General features: G+C 46.7%; 1 protein-coding gene and 1 long non-coding RNA gene across 8 annotated transcripts in view; one reads left to right on the top strand and one right to left on the bottom strand.

Annotated features, from left to right (window-relative positions):
• Positions 1 to 22,150, top strand: part of SEC16A (SEC16 homolog A, endoplasmic reticulum export factor) — a 41,812-nt gene that overhangs the window by 16,207 nt on the left and 3,455 nt on the right. For 3 of the 7 annotated variants that reach the window (XM_081846867.1, XM_081846865.1, XM_081846866.1), the window contains exons 6-30: positions 245 to 431; positions 1,603 to 1,765; positions 1,880 to 2,022; positions 3,450 to 3,511; positions 3,618 to 3,756; positions 4,156 to 4,398; positions 5,004 to 5,101; positions 5,780 to 5,861; positions 6,245 to 6,362; positions 6,494 to 6,605; positions 7,123 to 7,228; positions 8,565 to 8,705; positions 9,551 to 9,664; positions 10,254 to 10,461; positions 11,142 to 11,381; positions 12,508 to 12,596; positions 13,816 to 13,869; positions 14,519 to 14,668; positions 14,803 to 14,880; positions 14,980 to 15,036; positions 15,349 to 15,460; positions 16,855 to 17,001; positions 17,965 to 18,059; positions 18,529 to 18,603; positions 19,631 to 19,690. In XM_081846867.1, coding sequence (XP_081702993.1) covers positions 245 to 431; positions 1,603 to 1,765; positions 1,880 to 2,022; positions 3,450 to 3,511; positions 3,618 to 3,756; positions 4,156 to 4,398; positions 5,004 to 5,101; positions 5,780 to 5,861; positions 6,245 to 6,362; positions 6,494 to 6,605; positions 7,123 to 7,228; positions 8,565 to 8,705; positions 9,551 to 9,664; positions 10,254 to 10,461; positions 11,142 to 11,381; positions 12,508 to 12,596; positions 13,816 to 13,869; positions 14,519 to 14,668; positions 14,803 to 14,880; positions 14,980 to 15,036; positions 15,349 to 15,460; positions 16,855 to 17,001; positions 17,965 to 18,059; positions 18,529 to 18,603; positions 19,631 to 19,690 — 3,073 coding nt within the window. The remainder of the gene's footprint in view (positions 1 to 244; positions 432 to 1,602; positions 1,766 to 1,879; positions 2,023 to 3,449; positions 3,512 to 3,617; positions 3,757 to 4,155; positions 4,399 to 5,003; positions 5,102 to 5,779; positions 5,862 to 6,244; positions 6,363 to 6,493; positions 6,606 to 7,122; positions 7,229 to 8,564; positions 8,706 to 9,550; positions 9,665 to 10,253; positions 10,462 to 11,141; positions 11,382 to 12,507; positions 12,597 to 13,815; positions 13,870 to 14,518; positions 14,669 to 14,802; positions 14,881 to 14,979; positions 15,037 to 15,348; positions 15,461 to 16,854; positions 17,002 to 17,964; positions 18,060 to 18,528; positions 18,604 to 19,630; positions 19,691 to 22,150) is intronic. The other 4 variants (XM_081846868.1, XM_081846869.1, XM_081846870.1 and 1 more) reach the window with 4 other exon arrangements.
• Positions 15,996 to 22,145, bottom strand: LOC309333644. The gene is made up of 3 exons (XR_014152632.1): positions 19,918 to 22,145; positions 17,043 to 17,121; positions 15,996 to 16,417 (listed from the first exon to the last, which is right to left on the bottom strand). It is a non-coding gene; the product is annotated as an uncharacterized lncRNA (long non-coding RNA).

Raw genomic sequence — 22,150 nt, 5'->3', positions numbered from 1 at the left:
CGGGATGCTTTGGGGAAAGAAGCCTTGAGTGTTTGAAGCAGTATAGCGCTGTGAACGTGGCCTCAGTTTTACAGTGGAAATTAGGATTTGAAGGGCCCTGCTGCAGGTCCACACCAAGTAGGCAGAGCTCAGCAGTGGCACCAGCAGGGCCTTTGAGGGTTAACAAGGCACTCTTGTAGGCCCCTGGCCCCCTGTCCCTTGTAGACTTTATGTGCCAGCACTGTTTTGTTTCCATGCCTTGCAGCCACGAACAGTATGAGGAGCACTGGCAGTATGACCCCCGTTTCACCGCCAGTTTTGATGACCTAGAGCCTCGCCGGAACCTCTATGGGGACGAGTTTGACCGACACAGTGTTCACAGTGAACAGTCTGGCCACAGCCTGCGCAGCTCCCACAGCCGACGGAGCAGCTTCAGCTCGCGCTCCCAGCAGGTAAGACTTGTCTCTGGAGAATCACCTGGCAGCACGAAAGAACCCCCAGCGCTGCAGTCTGGGTTCCCCCCTCCCCCTGCACTAGCTGTGCCTCAGCTGGGTCTCACTGATTTCTCTCTCCACCTCCACCACCAAAAGAAACTGTCCCAGGGTTGTTGTTGTTGTTATTGTATTTATTTATATCCCACCTTCTTCCCTGACAGAGACTCAAGGTGGCTTAAGGATAAAATAAGAACAGCTAGAAACGTATGTGGGAGGTGGAGAAAATAATTTAAAAAGCAAGTAAACATTAACAGAAACACACATGCATATATATGATTTATTAAGGCCTACAAATAATTACAATAAAGATGTCACAGCACCAGCTCTTTTCTTAATAAAGATATGATGATGATGATGATACTATTAATACTATTCTTATTGATGTTCAATGTTTTATATCTTGCTTTTCTCAGAAGTTGGGGTTCAAGGCTTCCAAAGTTTAAAAACATCATTGTAAAATATAAAGTAATAAAAGGAAACTAGTTAAAAACAATACAGTGGACGCTCGGGTTGCGAACGTGATCCGTGCAGGATGCACGTTCGCAACCCGCAGTGTTCGCAACCCACATTGCACACACACAGGTTGTGATTCGGCGCTTCTGCGCATGCGCGTCCGCCGAAACCCGGAAGTAACCTGTTCCTGTACTTCTGGGTTTCGGCAGTCCGCAACCCAAAAAGACGCACCTGAAGCTGCTGTAACCCGAGGTATGACTGTACATCAAAACACATTTAAAACCAGCAGTTAAAAACTGAGTTTGCTCCGACAGCAGCCCAGTGGTTAGCACCACCTGCATCTTAGTCTTCCAAAGGTCTGTCTGTACAGGGAAGTCTCAGCCTGCCAGCAGAATTATAGCAAGGAGGGAGCCATCCTGACCTCTCTTGGAAGAGAATATCCTCAGGGAGCAGCTGAAGAAACTTCACTCTCACTCACATCACCCCCAACCGTTCTTCTGATGTGGATGGCACTTAGAAGGTGCTCGACTGAGGATATTAGAACCTGGGCAGGTCCTTGTGGTTTATTAGGACAACCTGGGCTCTCACTTGAAGGGCGGTGAGTAGCTTGTACCTTGCCATTTCCTCTGCTCAAACTCTGGCCCTTAAGCACTTCTTCCTTATGTTTCCCTTCCAGAGCCAGCTGTATCGAAGCAACCATGACCTGACAGCTGGCACCTATGAAGCGAATCACCAACCAGTCTCACTCCACACAGAGTATTCCTATAACCACTTTGGCGAGCAGACCCCTTTCATGGACAGCTATGCAACTCAAGCTGCGTGGATGACTGTGGAACAAGGTAGCACCTGGGCAGCTTCTTGGGCTTTATGCATCCAGTAAGGTGCAGACAGAGAGCCGACACCTGCCAGACGTTTGTTCTTAACCTGCCTGCCTGTTTCTTTCCCCATCGCAGCCTCTTCAAGGCCTCTGCCGCCTGAGAAATTTTCAGTGCCCCATGTCTGCTGCAGGTTCGGTCCTGGGGGCTACCTGATCAAGGTCCTGGCAAACCTGCCTTCAGAGGGGCAGCCAGCTTTGGTTGAGATCCACAGCATGGAGGTAAGGGAGGGGAATGCCTGCCTCAGCTGTGCTCCACCCAGGACTCTGTGTCTTGCTATTGTTAATGCTACAGAATCTCTCTTTGCCTTACCAAGTTTGCAGGCTAAACCATCCTGTATAAAACATTGCTCTGTTCATTTATTTGTTGCATTTATATCCCACCTTTCCTTCAAGGAGCTCAAATATGAGGCCTAAAGTGGTGGAATGAACAAATTATTTAGACGGTGCAAAAAAATTAAAATGGAGCTTTGTTGGAAGAGCTTCTATTTATTTGTTGAACTTGGCTAATTAAGACTCTTTTTAAACAGACAAAATAGAGGAGGAGGCTTTCTAGGAAGCTTCCGGTTAATGCCCAGCTTTCATTGCTGTCCTTGCTAGTCACACACTTGAAGTGCCAGGTGATCTGGGACAAATGTATTTACAGTGGTGCCTCGCAAGACGAAATTAATCCGTTCCGTGAGGCTCTTCGTATAGCGGTTTTTTCGTCTTGCGAAGCAAGCCCATGGGCAGCTTAGCGGATTAGCGGTTTAGCGGCTTTTAGCGATCAGCTGTTAAGCGGCTTATCAGCGGATCAGCTGATAAGCGGCTGAGGCTTAGGAAAAGGGGGGGGAGGGGAAAAACCCCGCAGGAACTCGCAAGACATTTTCGTCTTGTGAAGCAAGCCCATAGGGAAATTCGTTTTGCGAATCGCCTCCAAAACGGAAAACCCTTTCGTCTAACGGGTTTTCCGTCTTGCAAGGCGTTCGTCTTGCGGGGCACCACTGTAATAATAATAATAATAATAATAATAATAATAATAATAATAATTAATGCTTAATAACACTTAATGTGTATAAATGGCCAGCTCATTTTTTAAAAAATTATGATGATATGCAATGAAACAAAGCTTGCCATTAATTTCACTAAGCCTTCTAAAATATTTATCCCATTGCTTTTCTATATGTGATGTGGTTGTAAACTGTACTTTATATTAATAAGTGTGTGTGTGTGTGTGTGTGAATACACACAATTGTTTTCATGGTTTTTATATGTAGTTATCTGTTTTATATGTGTCCTTATATTGAAAATAACTTTGGCTTGCCTCATGAAATAATAAATTATTATTAGTATTTACCATGACATTTGTCACTTCAGGGGTATATTTTAGAACACACCATATTTCTGTGATTGTAAGCTGTTTTAAACTGGTTTGCATACTGTGTTTTAATGTTGTAATCCTGCCTGGGACCTTTGACTGATGAATGGGTAATACATTACTATTGTTGTTATTATTAATAGTTATGTCCCCCTTAATTCAGCAGAGCCCACTCCTCCATTGCTGAGTTCCCTAATTTGTGAGTTCAGCAGGGTCTAGTTAGTGCTGCCTTCAGTGTAATGAGATGCATCACAGACCCTGTCCATGATGCTCCCCTCTGCTTGCCTTGCAGATGGTGATGCAGCACTCTCTGGAGCAGGAGGAGATGAGAGCCTTCCCTGGCCCCCTCACCAAGTATGTGAAGCACTTGCCTTTCGTCACGTCGGAGGTTGCTCCGAGCTGCCTCCCTTGGAGGCCTAGTTCCCTGCCTCACCACTGCTTTCTCTTCTCCTCCTTATAGAGAAGAGACTCACAAAGTGGATGTTATCAATTTTGCCCAGAACCAAGCCACCCGGTGTTTTCAGAATGACACTCTGATCGACAAGGAGTCTGCCCGGCTCCTCTGGGACTTCATCATTCTCCTGTGCAGACAGAATGGGGTAAGAGTTCTGGGCTTCCTGCTAAATATCTGAACCAGTGAAATGCTTAATATCCTGCAGATTAATCCTTCCAGCTCACTGTGCTTTCAGTTTTATGGGATGATTGCAGTGATGTACAGGGAAAGGCATGCTCTGCCCTGCCCTCCCACCTTGAACTTTGAAAGAATGCCTGAATGCAGAGCTAAAGAATGATAATCACTCTTTGGGTATAGTCTACCAAACAGTTAATTTTATTAACAAACCTAAAGTCACACTTGACTGCGAACACAAGTCCTGCAGTTTCTGGGCTAGGGGGGACCAGCTAGATGTTTCTCTCCCCACCCCCTTGCCAGGTTGTGGGATGTCTCCATCCAAGCTGCCCTTCTGAAAGAGTGTTGCTGTCCACTGCTTTCCTTGCAGACAGTGGTGGGCACAGACCTTGCTGAGCTCCTGCTGCAGGATCATCGCACAGTGTGGCTCCCAGGGAAATCACCCAATGAAGCAAACCTGATTGACTTCACGAACGAGGCCCTGGAGCAGGCAGAGGAGGAGTCTGGAGAAGCCCAGCTCTCCTTCCTCTCAGACAGCCTCATCGCCACCATTGGCAACCTCGAGAAGGAGACAGACCGGTTCCGGGAGCTCTTGCTCTATGGCCGCAAGAAGGTGACGGGCTAGGGATGGCTAATTTCCTTCTTTCTTACATAACAGTAATACATATGTGTGTGTAAAATTTTAGTGTTGTTACTGAACCAAAGGCAACAAAAACAGCACTATGACTCCCAATTCTGGAGATACCTTAATCTTTGTTATAATAGTAATTTCCACCTTACAATGGCAGATGTTTCTGTTAAAAGGAAGGGAGGAAGTGTTTCACATGACATTAGTGCAAACTGCTGGGTACTGGTCCTGTTTGGTTTTGCATTTGTGATGGTGGTGATGTCCCACCAACTCTCCAGCAAAAGCATCCTTGTGTATTCTTCTTCTTTGCCAGTCATAGCTTGCATGTTGGGTTTTCAGTGAGGGCGATACACCACACCCTTCTATACCAAGATGTTGAAGTAGCCCCTTTAAGGTCTTTCTAGAAGCTGGCATTGACCCTAGGTGCTGACACCAAAAGAAATCTGATTAAAGGTTTCTCAGTCAAATGCTGGTTTCTTCCTGATCATGTGTTGGAGTGAGGAGGAGAGCTATGGGTGCTGAGCACACCCCAGGGGAGATCCATGCCCAGCTTGACAAGTTTCTGTCCCCTCCCCTCTCCCTCTCACCAGGACGCTCTGGAATCAGCCATGAAACACGGGCTCTGGGGCCACGCTTTGCTGCTGGCCAGCAAGATGGACAGTAGGGCTCACGCAAGAGTGATGACCAGGTAAGAGATACCTACCTCCATGTGCACTCCCAGCCCTTTTTCCAGTGAACTTCAATACATTTTTAAAACTCTGCTGCCGTCACCTGGTTACCCACACCTGTTCTTTACTCATCTCTTGCCTGGAGGAAGCAAATAAATGCGCTTACCACGATGGGTACATGTTCTCTCTCCACTATCAGAGGCAATATGCCAATGAATATCAATTTCTGGAAATCATAGGTGGGGAGAATTGCTGCTGTTTCCTCAGGTCCTGCTTACAGGCTTCCCATCGTGGACATCTGCTTGATCACCATAAGACGGCTGGACTGCACAGTCTAGCAGACTTCTTATGGGTGGCTTTAAAAGGGATTTACCAAATCAAAGGAGGAGAAGGCTATCGGTGGCTACTAGCCACAATGGCTTTGTTCTGCCTCCACTGCCAGAAGCAGTATGCCTCTGAATACCAGTTGCTAGAAACCACAAGTGGGAAGAGTTGATGTTGTGTTCAGGTTTTGCATTTGGGCTTCCCATTGGAGCATCGTGTTGGTTGCTGTTGGACTGGCATGCTGGACTTGATGGGTTCCCTTTGCTTGATCCAACTGCTGCTGCAGGGCTCTTCTTATGCCTTCAAAGTGCCGTTGGACTCTCTTAATGTCTCCTTAGAAAGACCCCTGACTTTGTGTGTTCTTGGCTTGTCAGGTTCGCCAACAGCCTCCCAATCAACGACCCCCTGCAGACCGTCTACCAGCTCATGTCCGGGAGGATGCCCGCAGCATCCACAGTGAGTCCTGAGTGAGAGCCTGCCTTGTCCCTGCCCATTGGAGGAGGCCACAATTCCTCATTGGGCAAAGGGCTTTCAGTTTTGTGCGTGCTTAAACAGGAATGCACTGTTAAGTGCTCCCTTAGCAGCCATGCACTTTGTGAATTTGTAGTTATTTATTCGTCAGACTTGCATTGGCTCATCTTATTTTATATCTTTATGCCTCCATTCACATTAGTCCCAAGGCAGTGTGCAAAACAATTGTAAAAGCAAAACAGTAAAATCACAGTACAGTGTTGTTGTTTTTAATGCAGAAACAAACTGAAAGGCAGAGGTAAAGACTTAGCAGTGTACTGGAAAATTCATTTATCCTGTCTTTCTCTCTCTGCCACCCCCCCCCCCAGTGCTGTGGAGATGAGAAATGGGGAGACTGGAGACCCCACTTGGCAATGGTCCTTTCCAACCTGACAAATAACATGGAGGTGGAGCACAGGACGATCACCACCATGGGCGACACGCTTGGTAAACCACAGAAGCAAATCCCACCGATGGAGATTGGGGTGGGAGGGAAGAGTGTCTGGGAACAGAGGGCCCCTGGGCCTCAGTCCTCTCCTGCCCCCGTTTTAAAGGATGCCTTTTGTCTTTTGCCACAGCTTCGAGAGGCCTCCTAGATGCTGCTCACTTCTGCTACCTGATGGCTCAGGTTGGATTCGGAGTCTACACGAAGAAAACAACTAAGCTGGTTCTGATTGGCTCAAACCACAGGTGGGTGGGGAGGAATGGGTTGCCATGAAGCCCTAAGTAATAAATTTATAACCCACTTTCTAAAGAGGGGTGAGCCTTCACAAAGCAGCATGCAAACACCAAATAACCAACACAAACACAGTTTCAAATGCATTGAAGCAGCCACCCCTCATTATCACCATTATTTTTTTTTTTTAAAAGAACATTAAAGCTGCCTCTCCCTGACTCAGGGTTGTGGTTGTTGTGCAGGAAAGCCTTGCCTTTGTGTACATTTTGATATGCACCTATTGCTGATCCCTGGGCCAATTGCAGCCTCGCTGAGGGACTGTGGCTTGTCTCTCTGCCCCTGTCCCAAGTTTCTATCTCTGAGGCCAAAGAAGGGCCATGGCAATGAAATTTGCTGATGGAGCTGTTCAAGGGGTGCCAGAGGGTCTTGCGCCTTTTTCTACCTCCATATTCTAAATGGCCTTCAAGTCAAGTGCCTGTGTCTCATTCACAAAATACTTTCCTATCCCACCCCCTTCTGTTTACCTTTCAGTTCACCTTTTTCAAAGTTCTCCACCAATGAAGCCATCCGAAGGACAGAAGCCTACGAATATGCGCAGTCCCTGGGGACACAGCCATGCTCGTTGCCCAATTTCCAGGTTTGGGGTGCCTCCTGTCTTCTCAGTCTCCTGGGTGATGGCTGCTCTTTGTCCCCTTGTTGTTTTGCAGTGGTTGCAAATGCTTGACAGCTGTTGTCCCCTTCCACTTTATCTTGCTTATAATGTGCAACACAGCTCAAGTTCTGAGAAAGCATGGAAAAGGAGCACCTTGCCCCTGCAGTTCAGGAGCCTTTCTTGGGAATGTGTGCTGGAGGAAGCTCCTTTTTGGCTTGTGTGTGCTGGGGCGGTGGCAACCCCCAGCCCCACCTCCACCCCACCCTCTGGGCCACACAGCTTCAGGGCAGGAGAGGGAGAGGAAGGAAAAGCAAAAGATGGGAGTGGCCACAGAAGCTGGGAAAGGAGTGTTTCAGGTTGGATGCATGGAGCTGTGGAGAGATCAGATCATTTTTTTATACCATCGCAGACTCGCTAAAACAAGAGCACACACAGGATAAATCCTGAGCATGAAAACATCTGCTTGCTTAAAATGCATTGTAATACAGGTACAAAGGATTTAGCAAAAAATAGAAACATAAGATTAAAAAATTGCAGCTAAAATGGGAGCATCGCCTTAGAATCCTAGAATTGTAGAGTTGGAAGGGACCACAAGGGTCATATAGCCTCCCCCCTTGCAATGCAGGAATCTTTTTGCCCAGTGTGGGGCACAAACCAAACAACCTTGAGATTGAAAGTCTCTTGCTCTGCCGACTGAGCTATCCCTCAGATCTTGAGAGACATTTGAGCAGAGGAGAGGAACTTGGCCACTAAGCCTGTTCTTTAACACCTGTTGAAAATATTTCTGTTTTGCCAGCCCTACATGGGCAGTTAAGAAGACATCCTTCCACAACTGTTAATTGCTGTCTTATTTCTAACTTTTTAAATGGCTTTTATTGCAAGCTTTTAAGGTTTTATTGTTGTGACCCGTTTTCATTTTTTTAATGACACATTGATCATACAAATACCTTTCTTAATTAACTTGCTTGCATCAGCCGAAAGCTATTCCAGGCACAATCCTGGTGTCCTCGAAGGGTGTTTCCTCATAAGAGGGCAAAGTCCCCTGTTACATTCCTCTCTATGAAGGTTACATGACCCAGACATGAGCTGTTGAGAAGAGTCCGGAGTGAACGCCAGGGCAGGGGCTGGGCACTAGGCACCTTGTAGGTTTGGGCTGCTTGAGAAGAAATGACAGCTCTGAGGTTCTGGAACATTGGTGCTGCTTGTGCAAGCAGCATGTCTAGGCCAGGCACCCTCATGCTTTTAACTGCTGCTGCTGCTGCTGCTGCTGCTAAGGCCATGCTCCCAAATCACCTAAGATTCAAAATCCTCTTTCTTACAGGTTTTTAAGTTTATCTATGCCTGTCGACTGGCCGAAGTGGGGCTGGCCGCACAGGCCTTCCATTACTGTGAAGTGATTTCCAAAGCCATCCTCAAGAACCCCTGTTACTATTCCCCGGTCCTGATTAGTCAGCTGATCCAGGTACAGTATATTGGGGGTGGGGGGGAGGTTCAACTGCCTTTTTCCAGTGCTGTGTGTCTTGGTTAAGGTAGGCCCCTCCGAACACAACACACAGCCCTCTCCAATGTTTCTATGAGCAGTTAGTCCCTGGATATCTTCAGTGGAGAGGGAAACATAAAGTTAGAAATGACTGCAGTCTGTGCTTGAATGCAGCATATATTCTGGACTTGTCCCAAAACTTAGAACGTTCTGGGAAGATACAGCAATGAAAATTTAAGTAATACCTGACTATAATTTACGTATGGATCGTCAGATTTTGCTATTCAGAAATGTTAAAGAAACTGTACTAATAGAGGACAGGGAATTGATGCAACATCTCTTGCCTGCTGCCAGAATTATTATCTATCATGACTGGGGAGGAAATGAGAACACCATCCATGAGGAATGAATAACTAAAATCTGGGACATAGTTAACATAGTTAAGCTCACATATATAGTGAGAACCAGAGAGGGCAGACTAAAAGATAGTGTTTTCATCAGGAAATGGAGTCTTTTTATAATGTACTGAAGTAATAAGGTACAGGAGAATGTTAACCCATTTCTGTCACTTGAAACTTTGTGATGTTAATTTATTATGTTGGATTTTAGTATGTAAATTTATTCCTACATGTTTAGCTATCCCGTTCTACTTTTGTCTTATTTAGTTTTATTTGGCATCCGCTATTATACTTTGTTATGTATTACTATAAATAAATATATGTAAATCTTTAAAAAAGTGGTTGCAGTTGCCTGCCCCAACAGAGCAGTCCCAGAAGCTCCCTTCTCTCTGTCCTCCTTTGACCATTTCCAATGGTTCTGCTTCACAGATCTCCCCTCGGTTGCGGCTCTTTGACCCTCAGATAAGGGAGAAACCTGAGCAGGAATTTTTTGATGAACCTGATTGGTTGGTACAACTTCGAAGCTTAGATGGGCAGATCAAGGTGAGTATGCTGTCCTCCCATAAGTTCAGTGTGTGAGATTCCCAAGCATGTTCATTCAATCAGTGTAGCCCCGCTTTGTGCAGTATAAACAGAAGTGAGCTGAGGGTTTCAGCTGAAAACCTTTCCCTTATTTTTAAAGAATTGCTTGGAAACATTAGCAGCCTTATACCTCATGTTGCTCAGGAATATTAAGAAACCAAGAAAAAACCACTGCAGTTTTGAAATCAGTTTTGAAAGGTTCAATCCACCATCTTGATTCAAAATTGCATCCTAGGGTCTCCAGACATAGACCAAAACTTGCTCCTTGATCTCAAGAACCATTGTATAAAAGAAAAAGAACCCTGTCTGTAACCCTGAAGGGATCCATTGCCAGTCAGTGTAGACAATATTGAGCTAGATGGGCTCAATGCTTTGACTCCTTGTAAGGCAGCGACCTGTGCTCCTCTCTCTCTGACTAAGGGATGGAGGTCACAGAGGGGCCTTTAACCTAGAAACCTTTTGCAGTGGTGGTCTTGGGCCTAGCAAAGGGAAACATGTAGATATATCTGTCAGTTGAAAACTGCCATCTTTGATTTTTTTCTTCTCCCAGGAGGGCGGGATCGCTTACAGCGCAGGGAGATCCACACCTCAGCAATATGCCTGCAGCACACCAAGCTCTGAACTGGACCATGTCAGTCAAAGTGAGGGGATGGGGGCTGGCCATGAGATGCTATCCGGCTCTGACAACCCACTCCTGGCCTCTTTGCTTCCTGGCACAGGTCACCCTGTGCAGCCGAGTGTCCAGCTGATGCCTTCCGGTGGGTGTTCCTTGCCATTGTTTCATGGGGTAGGGAGAGGTCAGAGATGGGGCAGGGAGAATAAGAAACAACAGTGAATTGTAGGGTAGGAACCATTTGTCAGCAGTGTCCACTGTTGGAATGTGGTGGTGGGCTCCCCAGGACCCTTTGTGCTCCCAGTTTAAGGCCTTGTTGTGTTTGGTGTTAAGTACATCAGAGGAGCCCTGATGAGTCACTCCAGTGGCCTAACTAGTCCAGCTTCCTGTCCTCACAGTAGCCACCCAGATGCTGCAGTGGGAAGCCCACAAGCAAGAGCCGGATACAGTTGCTCCTTCCAACTGTGAAGGCAGCGCATAGCCATCGTGGCTAGTAGCCACTGCTAGCCTTCTCCTCCTCTGTGCCAGTAGTCATCACTTGGTTGGGGATCCAGTTTGCTCTTTTTGGTTATGATGTCTCAAGGCACACAGGCTGCCTGGGTGGAGCTTGTTTCCACAACCCATGCAGTTCATTGATGGTAGGTTTGATCTGCCAGCAGCCACTGAGCTGCTTCTGGCCATGCAAATTGACCCAAATATATTCTCATCCATCAAAGAGGGGTGGAATATTCTTTGGATTGATAATGAGTTGTTCTGGGCTCCAGTCTGTTGTGGGTTACAAACATCCTAGATGTCCATTTACCTTCTTTGTCACTCCCTCCATAGCTCCCCAGGCCATCCTTGACAGCTCAGTCACTGCGACACCTTCTTCCCATTCAGAGGCTACTGGCCATACGCCTTTCTACCCTGCGGCTCCTCCTTCTACAGGGCCAGGACCCAGCTATGCCCATGCCTATGGAGCCGAGCAGAACCCTCCATACCCCACGATGGGGATGGTGCCACAAACAGGTCCATCCTCTCAAGCAAATGAGCTTCAGCTGCAGGAGCAGCTCAACCAAGATGCAGGTTTGTCCTGGCATTGTGGCAGGGGCGGGGTGTGACAGAAAGGGGTCTCTCTGCTTTTTTCCATTCTTGGAGAGCTGCACATGTTTCAAAGGTCCCCATCACTTGCTTATGTCCTGCATTGCAAAGTTACGGTCACATTGGGGAGTGCCGTACAATATGGAATGTCCACACCAAAATATCATAAGAACATAAGAAGAAACCAGCCCTTGACCAATGTTCTGAACCGCAGGCCCAAAGAAGGGCTTGTAGGAGTGGTTGGGTGCAGGGACACTAAAGAAGAATGTGAAAAACATCAGAGTGGCCAGTTCTAGAGAAGGTGTAGACTTACAGCAAAGCAGCCTGCCAGTTCTCCTAGCCTTTGCAGATGCAGGATAGACAACATAGCAAGCAGATGGCTTGTCCACACCCAAGCAAATATGCATACATTCTTCATAAACAAAGCAGCATATGTCATTTCACCTGACTAGATGAGGGCATTGATGGTAGATACCCAAGTCTTAAAGATAGATCCCCTTTCTGGGCTCAGAGCCCAGCACCCCAAGCCTCACAGATAAGGGTAACATCAAAGCATCATTAGCCTCTATAAAAGCAAGTGACTGTGAACATATGTGAGCTCATTGCTGCAACAACTACCAATTAATTGTGGGGTTATCTTGACAGCCATTAATTGTGGGGTTATCTTGGCAGCCAAGATGTCATTAGCAAAGCTTCTGAAACAATTCACCTTTGATTCAACACAGCCAGTAGCCCATCTCGTTCAGTATCCTGTTCTCACAGTGGACAGTTAGATGCCTTTGGGGAAACTCTCAAGCAGGATCTGAGCAAAGGAGCCCTCTCCCCTCCTGTAGTTTCCAGCAACTGATGCTCAGAAGCATGGCTGCCCCCAGCTGTGAATACAGAGCATCGTGGCCACCCTGACTAGTGGCCATTGCTAGCTCTCTCCTCCATGAATTTGTCTAGTCCTCTTTAAAGCATCACCCTCTAGGTTGATGGCCATCACTGCTTCCTGTGAAAGCAAGTTCAGCAAACGTTGAGCTGGTTTATCCATTGGTGCAATTTAATGATGCAATCATTCTTGTGCCTCCTTCCAACCCATTGCATACTCATCCTGACCTGTCTTTTATAGGAGTGCAGGGCGGCTCCCAGGAGACTCAAGCTTGGAAGGCCAGACCAGAGCCCAAAGAGGATGACTTCTATGGGAAGATGGCAAGCATGGTATCCATCCTGCTCTTACTCTTTTTTTAACGTTTTGTTTTGTTGGGAGCACATAATGGCCATTAATTTGGAGCCAAATTCCACCCATGACCCTGTCTGAAAGCTCTGTCCTTCCTTCCTCTCCAGTTTGTAGCTCAGGTTTGTACGAGGGCCAAGCAAAGGGGCATCTGGAGGTCTGCTTCTGGGTTCTGCTTTCGAATCCGTCGCTCGGAAGTGCTGTCCTCCCAGCTAGCTGTGCTGACGATGAGTGTGTGGCCATCCTCATCTGGCACACACATAAAAGGGTTGTACCCAACGTTAACCCGATACTCGGAGTGAAATTAATGGGACATGACTGATTTAGGCTTATTCATTTCAGTGAGTGTACACTGAGAAAAATTTTTGTTGTGTACAGCCCAGAAAAAAAAGGTCTGGTATTGAAGGCGTGCTGTGAATCCCCACCCTTGTTTGTGTGTGCTGTGTGCATGCTCAGACGCCAGGGGCATGCTGAAGCAGAAGGCGAGGTGGCTCATTGGTAGAGTGCCTGCTTTGAATGCAGAAGGACACAGGTTCAGTCCCTAACAGCATCTCCAGGTAGGGATGGGAAGGGCTCCCTGCCTGAAACCCTGGAGACAACACTGAGCTGGATGGACTTGGTATAAGGCAGCTTCTCATGTTCCTAAGACCGTTTGTTTGGCAGAGTAGCCCCCTCTGTTTTAGGTGTGTGGGCCAGATTTTCTGGACATCTCCCCCCCCCCCCAGGATAACCTAATCCTCCTTTCCACACAGTCATACTGAAGAGTGGCCAAGAGCAGAGGAGCCAGGTGGTCAAGGGGGGAGTCCAGTCAAGACCTGCTACAGGCGTGGAGCTCCTATAGTCTTCTGGATATTGCTGAACTGTTGTTATAAACATTAATTACCCGCCCTTCACCCTAAGGTCCTTGGGTGGGTTGCAACTTTAAAACACAATATTAAAAGCAGCTTAAAACAACTGAAAACTTGCAACTCCCATCATCACACTTGCCACATTTGCTGGGGCTAATGGGAGTTGTAGTTCAGCAATTTCCAGAGGGCCAAAGGCTCCCCACTCCCAACCTGTTGTATCAGGCTCACCATACAGCCTTTGCCTTCCCACTTAACAAGCTCAACTTGTGGCTGAAGAATGTGCTGGCCTGACTCTGCATCCGCTGTTAGTAGGTTGGCTTAGCTTGCTTGTTGATGTACTGGCTTTGTGTCTAAGCAGGGCTCGGGCCGACGATCCAGATCCACCTCCCAGTCTTCTTCAGTTCACATGGTATGCCATGCGCAGACTCCCTACCTCTGTCGCTCTGTCTGTCTGTCTGTCTCTCTCTCTCTGTCTCTCTCTCTCTTTCATTCCTCCCTTTTAAAAAAATATCTCACTCTTTCTTCACACCTCCATGCTGCATTGGAACTTTTTCTCTGCCCTGATGAACCTTGGGTTGTGTCCAACTAAGTTCTCAAGAGTAGACCCACTGAAACTGACGAACCAAAGTTAACAAAGCTGATCAACCAAAGTTAGTCAACACCCACCCATCCATCTACAGTGGTACCTCGGGTTACAAACACCTCTGGTTACAAACACTTCGGGTTACAGACTCCACTAACCCGGAAGCAGTACCTCGAGTTAAGAACTTTGCCCCAGGATGAGAACAGAACTCATGCAGCGGTGCAGCAGCAGTGGGAGGCCCCATTAGCTAAAGTGGTACCTCAGGTTAAGAACAGTTTCAGGTTAAGAATGGACCTCCAGAACAAATTAAGTTTGTAACCAGAGGTACCACTGTATTTCAGCGGATCTGCTCTTGAGTCAGACTAACAGGGGACCCAGACTAACAGGGGACCCACAACACCTCTTGGCACCTGCTGAAGCTTCCTTCTCTTTTGGGGTTGTAATGTTATCCTGGTTCCTTTTGTAACAATTGCAGGGCTTCGGGGTGCGATCCCGGACCACCTCGGAATCCTCTGTGCACTCTGTTGGGCGCGAGAGGCGGAACTCTGCAGCCAAGCAGCCCTCCCCGCCCCCACCGCCCATCCCAGAAGGGAAGCCAAGCAAAAAAGAGCCTGAGCCTCGGAAGGTAGGCCAGCATTCAAGGTAAAAGTAGCAGCTTCATCTCTGCCCCCAGCTTTTCCAATTGGCTGGGTTTGTTGGGGGCGGGGCCATTGTCTTCACCCTCTTGCAAGACTTACCTTTCTTTTCTTTTCCCTGCAGAGTGGAGCAACGTGGCTTGGCTGGCTGATGGGGAAAGGCAAGAACGAAGCTCACCTCCCTGATGATAAGAACAAATCGGTAGGTCTACCCTGAATCCCAGTGGTTGTGAGTCCTTAACTGAACATCTGCACAGCCTGCCTGGTTTGCCTCCTAACCAGTTCCTATGTGTTCTCCTAGATTGTCTGGGATGAAAAGAAACAGCGGTGGGTCAACTTGGATGAACCGGAGGAAGAGGTAAATACTGGGCAGAGCTGCAGTTCCCAGAGTTCCCTGTAAAAGAGGGATTGGCTGTTCAACCATTTTGGAAGCTGTAGCTTTGCGAGGTGTCGAAGGGGGTCTCCCAGCAACCCTTGGCACCCTGAATGAATTCGCAAAATTATTCAGGAGAAGCCGTGACTGTCCAAAGTGGTATCACAGTGCATGATGTGAATGTGACAGATAGTCTGGGGTCAAGCAAAGAGCAGAGTTTAGTTCGTTTCCTTTCCTAATGCACCTGCCCCAGGAGGTGGCCTTGGTTTCAAGGGTCTGTTTTCCTCCTACTTCCAGAGCAAGCCACCACCTCCACCTCCTTCAGGGTTCCCTCAGGTCCCTCAAGCAGTTCCCTCTGGATCAGGAGGACCTCCCAACAGCTCCGTAAACATGTTCTCCAGGAAAGCAGGTAACTGTTCAGGTGTGAGCTGTGTTCTGGGCATTAATAGCATGTACAATAGACATGTTTGTTTGTTTTGGTCCTTGGCAGAGGATTCAATCTTTGCCAGTCATTACAGATGCAAGAAGCTGCATGTCAGGTCTGTTACCCTTACGCAAAATTATGTGCGAAACAAATAATTACTAGGCAGGGATTAGGCAGAGAAGTGTGTGTGTGTAATTATTATTTGACAACTATTAACAATAACCCACAGAACTACAGTATTTCCTATTTAAAAGTTACAGATAGGTAGCCGTGTTGGTCTGCCATAGTCAAAACAAAACAAATTCCTTCCAGTAGCACCTTAAAGACCAACTAAGTCAGTTCTAGGTATGAGCTTTCGTGTGCATGCACACTTCTTCAGATACCTATACCTTCAGATACCTTCACTTCCTCTTGGTATCTGAAGAAGTGTGCATGCACACGAAAGCTCATACCAAGAACTGACTTAGTTGGTCTTTAAGGTCCTATTTAAAATACCTTGTATACCTCAAAACCTACTTGAATCTGCTCTCAGAGTAGGCAGTTACTTTCCTGACAATAATGTATAAGGGGCAACCAGTTTTCCCAGATTTTATTTCCATATTCACTTGCAATTCTTGCTCTTGGATAAGCAGTTATTTTTTGCCATTATGACCAAAGGCCAGGTTTTAAAAAAACAACAACAAAAAACTTTGTTAGTTGTTTTTTCAATATAAAGTGAGTAGTTTTAAAAACAGTTTAAAACAACAACACAGGAATTGAAAGTAATACAGCAAAGGTGGCTTCCTAACATCAAGGGGCAGGGAGTTCCACAGTGTAGGTGCTGCCACACTGAAGAATTGGTTCTTTGCAAGTGTGGAATGACCATTACGTGGCTATTCTACTGGCACGTGTTGTTCTCCGCACTTCACACTCCCAGCGTTAGTGAGCTTGAATCCAGCTGTCCTGCTTAGAGTAACTGAAAATTCATTTATTTATTTAATTTATATGCCACCTTTTCCTCCAAGGAGCTCAAGGCAGTGTATATAGTTCTCTTCCTTCTCTGTTTTAATCCTTACTACATTAGATTGATAGGTAGTGACTGTGACCCACGGTCACACCTATTGAGCTTTATAGCCAAGTGGGGATTCAAACCCTAGTCTCTCCCAGGCCCTAATCCAACACTTAACTGTTACATCATGCTGGCTCTCTGTGAATGAATGGACCTAAGTTAATAATGTCCATTAGTTTTAATGGGTTTGCTTGGACCCTTGCTAATGTGATTATGACTATTTTTGGAGGGTGCTCTTGCTTCCTGGTTGCCCTCACCCACCCACTCCCTGATCTCTACCTTCAGACTCCATCACTGCATGGTGATAAGTTTCCTCCTTGCCTCTTTCCAGCAGGAAGCAGAGCCCGGTATGTCGACATCCTGAACCCTGGTGGGGCCAAGTCACCCAGTGGTGGTGCTGCGCCCCCTGTTCCATCAGACCTCTTTGCTCCCCTGGCCCCCATGCCCATCGCAGCAAACCTCTTCGTCCCAAACTCAGGTGAGTCGAGCCTGGAGAGGCCTCTCCCTGCCCCAGCCCACTTCCTCTGCCTCCCTCACTTCCTCTTGTATAACTGTTTGAGGGTCAGTCTTATTCCTCTTGTTTGGCCTCTTTCTTGTTCTTTAAGGAAAGGAGGAAGTCTTCATGGGAACTGCCATTTGGTGGGTGGATTCGCCAGTAGCTATAAGTATTTCTCGCTCTCTTTAGGTGCCTTGGGTTTTATAATAATAATTTTAAAAAGTGGGATTTGAAGGTTGAACTAGATGACCCTTGGGGTTCCCTTCCAGCCCTACAATTCTCTGGTTCTTCCTTGAAATTTGAAATTTCCTTTACCAGTTGACTTGATGTTTGAACAGCCAGCACTAGAGAATATATTCCCCGATTGATCAATAGATCTAAAAGAGTAAAAGCCAAGGTGCTAAATAAACATGAGTTTCTACAACATAAAAATGAAAATACTAAAAAACATATTTAGAGTATACAATATGAAGCAAACAATCTTTTATGGCTTCGTAACTCTGAAATGTAGACACTGTGTAGAACATCCCATTAACAAACAGCAATTAGTCTCCCCACCCCCACCCCTATTCAGTTTAGAGGGTGAAACTTTTTATTGCAGACAGCTGTTTTCTGGCAAATCATGGAAAGCTCTAAAGTACAGAGGTGGCTAATTTGTTTCCCTCCAAACAACGTTGGACTCAAACTCTCATCAGCCCCTGAGTCAGCATGGCTGATAATCATGGATGATGGGAGTTGTAGTCCAGCAGCAGGTGGAAGGTCTACTTGCTAGTCCCACCTACTCTCAGGGGCAAAGAGGAGTTATCCTTTGCTTGTGGTCTTTTCTCCTTGGAAAATGGGCTGCTCAGTCTTGGCCTCTCCCATGCGCACCTTTGGGTCCAACCACCCTGTCTGAAGAGATACAAAGCTTGTTTTGTGTACTAACTTGGGGTCTCTCTCCTGCAGTTCCAGAGGATCAGCTGCCTTTGGAGGAGAAAGGGGCAGGAGGGCAGCTTGTGCCAGGAAGCCAGAGCAACCCTGGAGTGGCTGCAGAACCCTCAGTAAGTTGGATTTGCAGTGTTAACATGTTCTCAGAGAATATTAAGACTGCCTGTGGCTACTAACTTGATGGATATGTTCTGCCTCCAGTGCTGGAGGGGCAGTGTGCCTCTGAATCAGACCACACATGTGGGGACAGTGCTGCTGTTGTGCTCAGGTCCTTCCTGTGGCATAATAGGCATCTGGTTTGCCACTGGGAGAACAGGAGGCTGGACCAGATGGGCCCGCTTTGGCCTGATCCAGCATGTCGCTTATAAGTCTTTAGGAGGTTACACAACCCTTGTTGGGGACTGATATGGATTTGTCCCATAGCAGGATTTCTGTTTTAAGAAAAGAATTTCGTAAAATACCTATTTTTTTCAAAAGCCTATTGATCTTTGGATTGTTGGTAGCATTTTGCTGGGCCTTTAGGGTCCCATTCCCTGGTTTGTTCTGCCACCTAATTCTGCTTCTTTGTTTTTCTCCCTGGAGTACTTAAATTCTGCCGTGTTGCCACCTGGCTCTGAGCTCCCTCCCTCCAACCCAGAGGACTCCCAGCCTGGAGAGGTAGGTCTGCATGGCCAAATGGGTGGGTGGGTGGACCTCTACAGGCAAGCCCTAAACCCTTAGATAAAGGGACAGCAGCAGCAGGTAATTGAGTCATGAGCAGATTTGCCCCTGAAGTTTCGTGTTACCTCCAAAATCAGAACCAGGAGTAGTTGGCAGAGGCTTTTCAGATCTGTTTTGGCATTTGGAGGTAGTCATCTTCTGAAATCCATTTGCTGGAAATGACAGGAAGGGAGAGTGTTCTTGTGCTCAAATCCTGCTCTTGAACTTCTCTTTGGGGCATCTGGGTGGCCACTGTGTGAACAGGAGGCTGGACTAAATGCCACACCTTTGGTCTGTTCCAGCAGGCTGTTCTTTCAGGCTGGGCAGGGCGTGGGCGTGGGGGGTGCTAATTGAACAGGTCTCTGCATAAAAGAACAGAGGAGTCTGCCTTATCATTGGCTCAGTATTGTCTACACTGACTGGCAGTGACTCTCCAGGATTTTCATACAAAGAGGGACATTTCCAGCCCTGCCAGGAGAGGCCATGGGGGCCTGTACCTGGGACCTTCTGCATGAAAAGCAGTTGCTCTGCCATTGAGCTGTGGCCTTTCCCCACAGGAAGGAGGTTGTGGAGGAAGTTTCTTTTTTTATGTGAAAAGGCAGGGTGGTAGATTCTCCTCTTTTCCCCTCTGTGCATGTGTGTGGTTTATCATATTAAATGCCATGCAGATGCACAACCGTAACCCCACTAGATTTATAAATCGTAGGCAGGCACCATTACCAGCTGCATCTTGGGTGTGTTTAACCAAAGAAATTACTCTCCTGCCCTTTTATTTTTTATTTCTGCAATTTAAGCTAACTTACCTCCTTTTGTAATTCATATCATTTAACCATTGGTGCTGGAAGGTCCTTTCTCCACTCCATTTATTGAAAATAGGAGAACAGAGAGCTTGAGGCAGAAGCCTGCATGATGACTTTTTGATTCCCTTTTTTTGTGTGTGTTGTTGTGTGTGTATGTGTATGTGTGTGTTTTTGCTGTTTTGTAGCTTTCGCGCTCTAGCTCAATGAGCTCATTATCACGTGAAGTAAGCCAGCATTTTAATCAGGTACATTTGGCTGGCCATCCTTCCTTAACCCTGGCTCTCTCCCTCTTTGAGTTCTCTCCTCATCCTCCCTACCCTCCATCTCTCTCTCTCTCTCTCTCCCTCTCCCTCTCCCTCTCCCTCTCCCTCCCCCCCCTTTTATGTTTGCTTTACTTTTTAATACACATCTTTTCCTACCTGCATTTCATGGGACTAACATGAGGCCACAAAGATGAAGTATTCCTCCTTGCCTTTAGAGAGTCGCAGTTGTGATCCAAGTTTAGCTGGGCTCCTTCCTCTCTTAGTAATCCTTCCCTTTGAGAATTTTGACTGCATTGGACATTCCACCTCTTTCTGTGGGGGACGGACACAACTTACTTAGTCTTTGCTGGAAGAAATAACTCAGGACTGAGAGCTGGATTTATTCCAGTCCTCAAAATATGGTGGTGACCCCCCTCCCATATTTATTTGTTGGAATTCTTGGACCAGCCTTCCCCAACCAGAAGCGTTGAACTACAGCTTAAAGGGAAGGCTGATTTAGACAGTGTTTGATATGAATATTCAGGGCATTGTACTTCAAACAGGAAAAGCATAAATATAAACATGATGAATCTTTAAAGCTTAACACAAAGAACATTGAAACCAATGCAACAAAGACTCAAGAGCAGCATTGAAGAACCCAGTAAATTAAACTCTCCTCATGTCAAACACTCAGATATGAGTTTTTACTGCCCTTCAAATACTATTGCAGTGGCTTCCTCTAACCTTGGTGCCTTCCAGAAGTTGCTGGACTACAACTTCCATGGTCCCTAACAGTGGGTGGGCATGATGGCAGTTGTAGTCCTACAACCTCTGAAGTGGAGTTACCACCATAATGCTGAAGGCTATTGTACAAGGGGAGTGATACTCGGGGACCTGGAACACGCGCCATCCCCAAGTGGACATGTTGCTGTTCTGCTTAAAAATAATTCTCTCTCTCTGAAAGTCCTTGATTCCCTGGGCAAAAGAGGGAATGTGGCAGACCAAGGTTTTTACAGCCACTGCATGGTGGTGCATCAGATGTACCAAAAGCACTCTGGTCTCTGTGTGATGCTTTGCAGGGGAGGTTTTGACCTGAGGAGAGCCAGGCTGGAGGTTCCGCCCACAGGGCCAAGACGTCACTAGCTGCCTCTGTGTGGTGGTTTGTTTCGAAAATTTATAAACAGAACAGGCACTGTTACAGGTGCCACATAATACCCATTTCCCATTTGTAAGAACTTGGATCTCCTAGTCAGGTAGCACCAATGCACTTTGGAACCCCCTGCCTATTGATGTCAGACCTTTCCTGTACTCTTTTCAGCACTTGCTAAAACATTCTTGTTAAGATGAGCCTGCCCAGATGTTTAGAAAGTTGATGCAAGTTTTAATCTGTTTTTAGTCTACTGCTATTTTTACATTTTTTAAATTCCTAAATCGTTACTGTAAATTCTTCTTAGTGTCAATTTTATTCTTTTGTTTTATTTAATTTTTGGTAAACCGCTTTGAGGTTTTCCTTTTGGATGTGAGGGCACGATCTGGCTGCGACATCTGTCACCCCATTTGGTCACCAGCGTTTTCTTTTTACATTTGAAAGGTGTATAATTTTTATGAAACAAGCAAACGGGTCTGGATAGTCTTGCTGAAGCAGAAAAGTTTTCAGCAGGTATCTAAAGCAATAGAGCAAGAGGGCACCTTCCTAACACCAATAAGCAGGGAGTTCCAGAGTTCCTACCACACTAAAAGACTGAATTTTCACAAATGTGGAATGGACGCTGTGGTGCTTCTAACAGCGCAATTTCTGGAGATCGAAATGATCTGATAATCGATCTGTCTGGGTTAAGGCCTTTTACGTTTGGAGGAGCCTCCAAAGCAGGTTTTCTTCATCTGGGCCTCTTAGCCTTTAAAATGCAAGGAGCGCAGAAGTCTTTCCCCCAGCTCTGTGAGGGAGAAGCCAAATGCTTCTTATACTTTTGTGGGGGGTGGGGGGCTCCTCTGATAACATGAATTGGGGCGAGTCCACCATGCGGTTCTCAAGCAAGGCATAAGCCTCACTAATGCAGGTTGCTGGTTGGTGCTTCCTCAAGCAACTGGCCACCATTAACCCCTTCTGCTCTTCCTCCCGCATGCCCCAAGCAAGCAAGTCATTTTGGGTCTGTGCATGTGCCTTGGTTTGGCGATGACCCTGCACCCTGCTGCTGCTGTTGACAATGTGGGAAACTTCTTGAAGCGCTGGGGGGGGGGAGGGCCAAGAATGCGTGGGTTTAGTTCCTTTTGTGTGTGTGTCTTGTGTGTTTCCATCCATGTATAACAACAAACCTCTGTTGCTCTGCACCTACTGGGGGCGCTGGCAGTGTTATGCAACCTCTTCCTTCCATCTGTCAAGTGCACAAAATGAACTTGGTAAGAAACGGTGATGCCTCTTTTTGTTTGCATCTCACTAATGGAAAGCTCTCCTTCTCCACTGCA

This window comes from Podarcis erhardii (assembly GCF_964252035.2).
Source record: "Podarcis erhardii genome assembly, chromosome: Z".
Lineage (NCBI taxonomy): Eukaryota > Metazoa > Chordata > Lepidosauria > Squamata > Lacertidae > Podarcis > Podarcis erhardii.
Note: the sequence above shows the minus strand (reverse complement) of the source record. Positions and strands in the feature narration are given on the sequence as shown.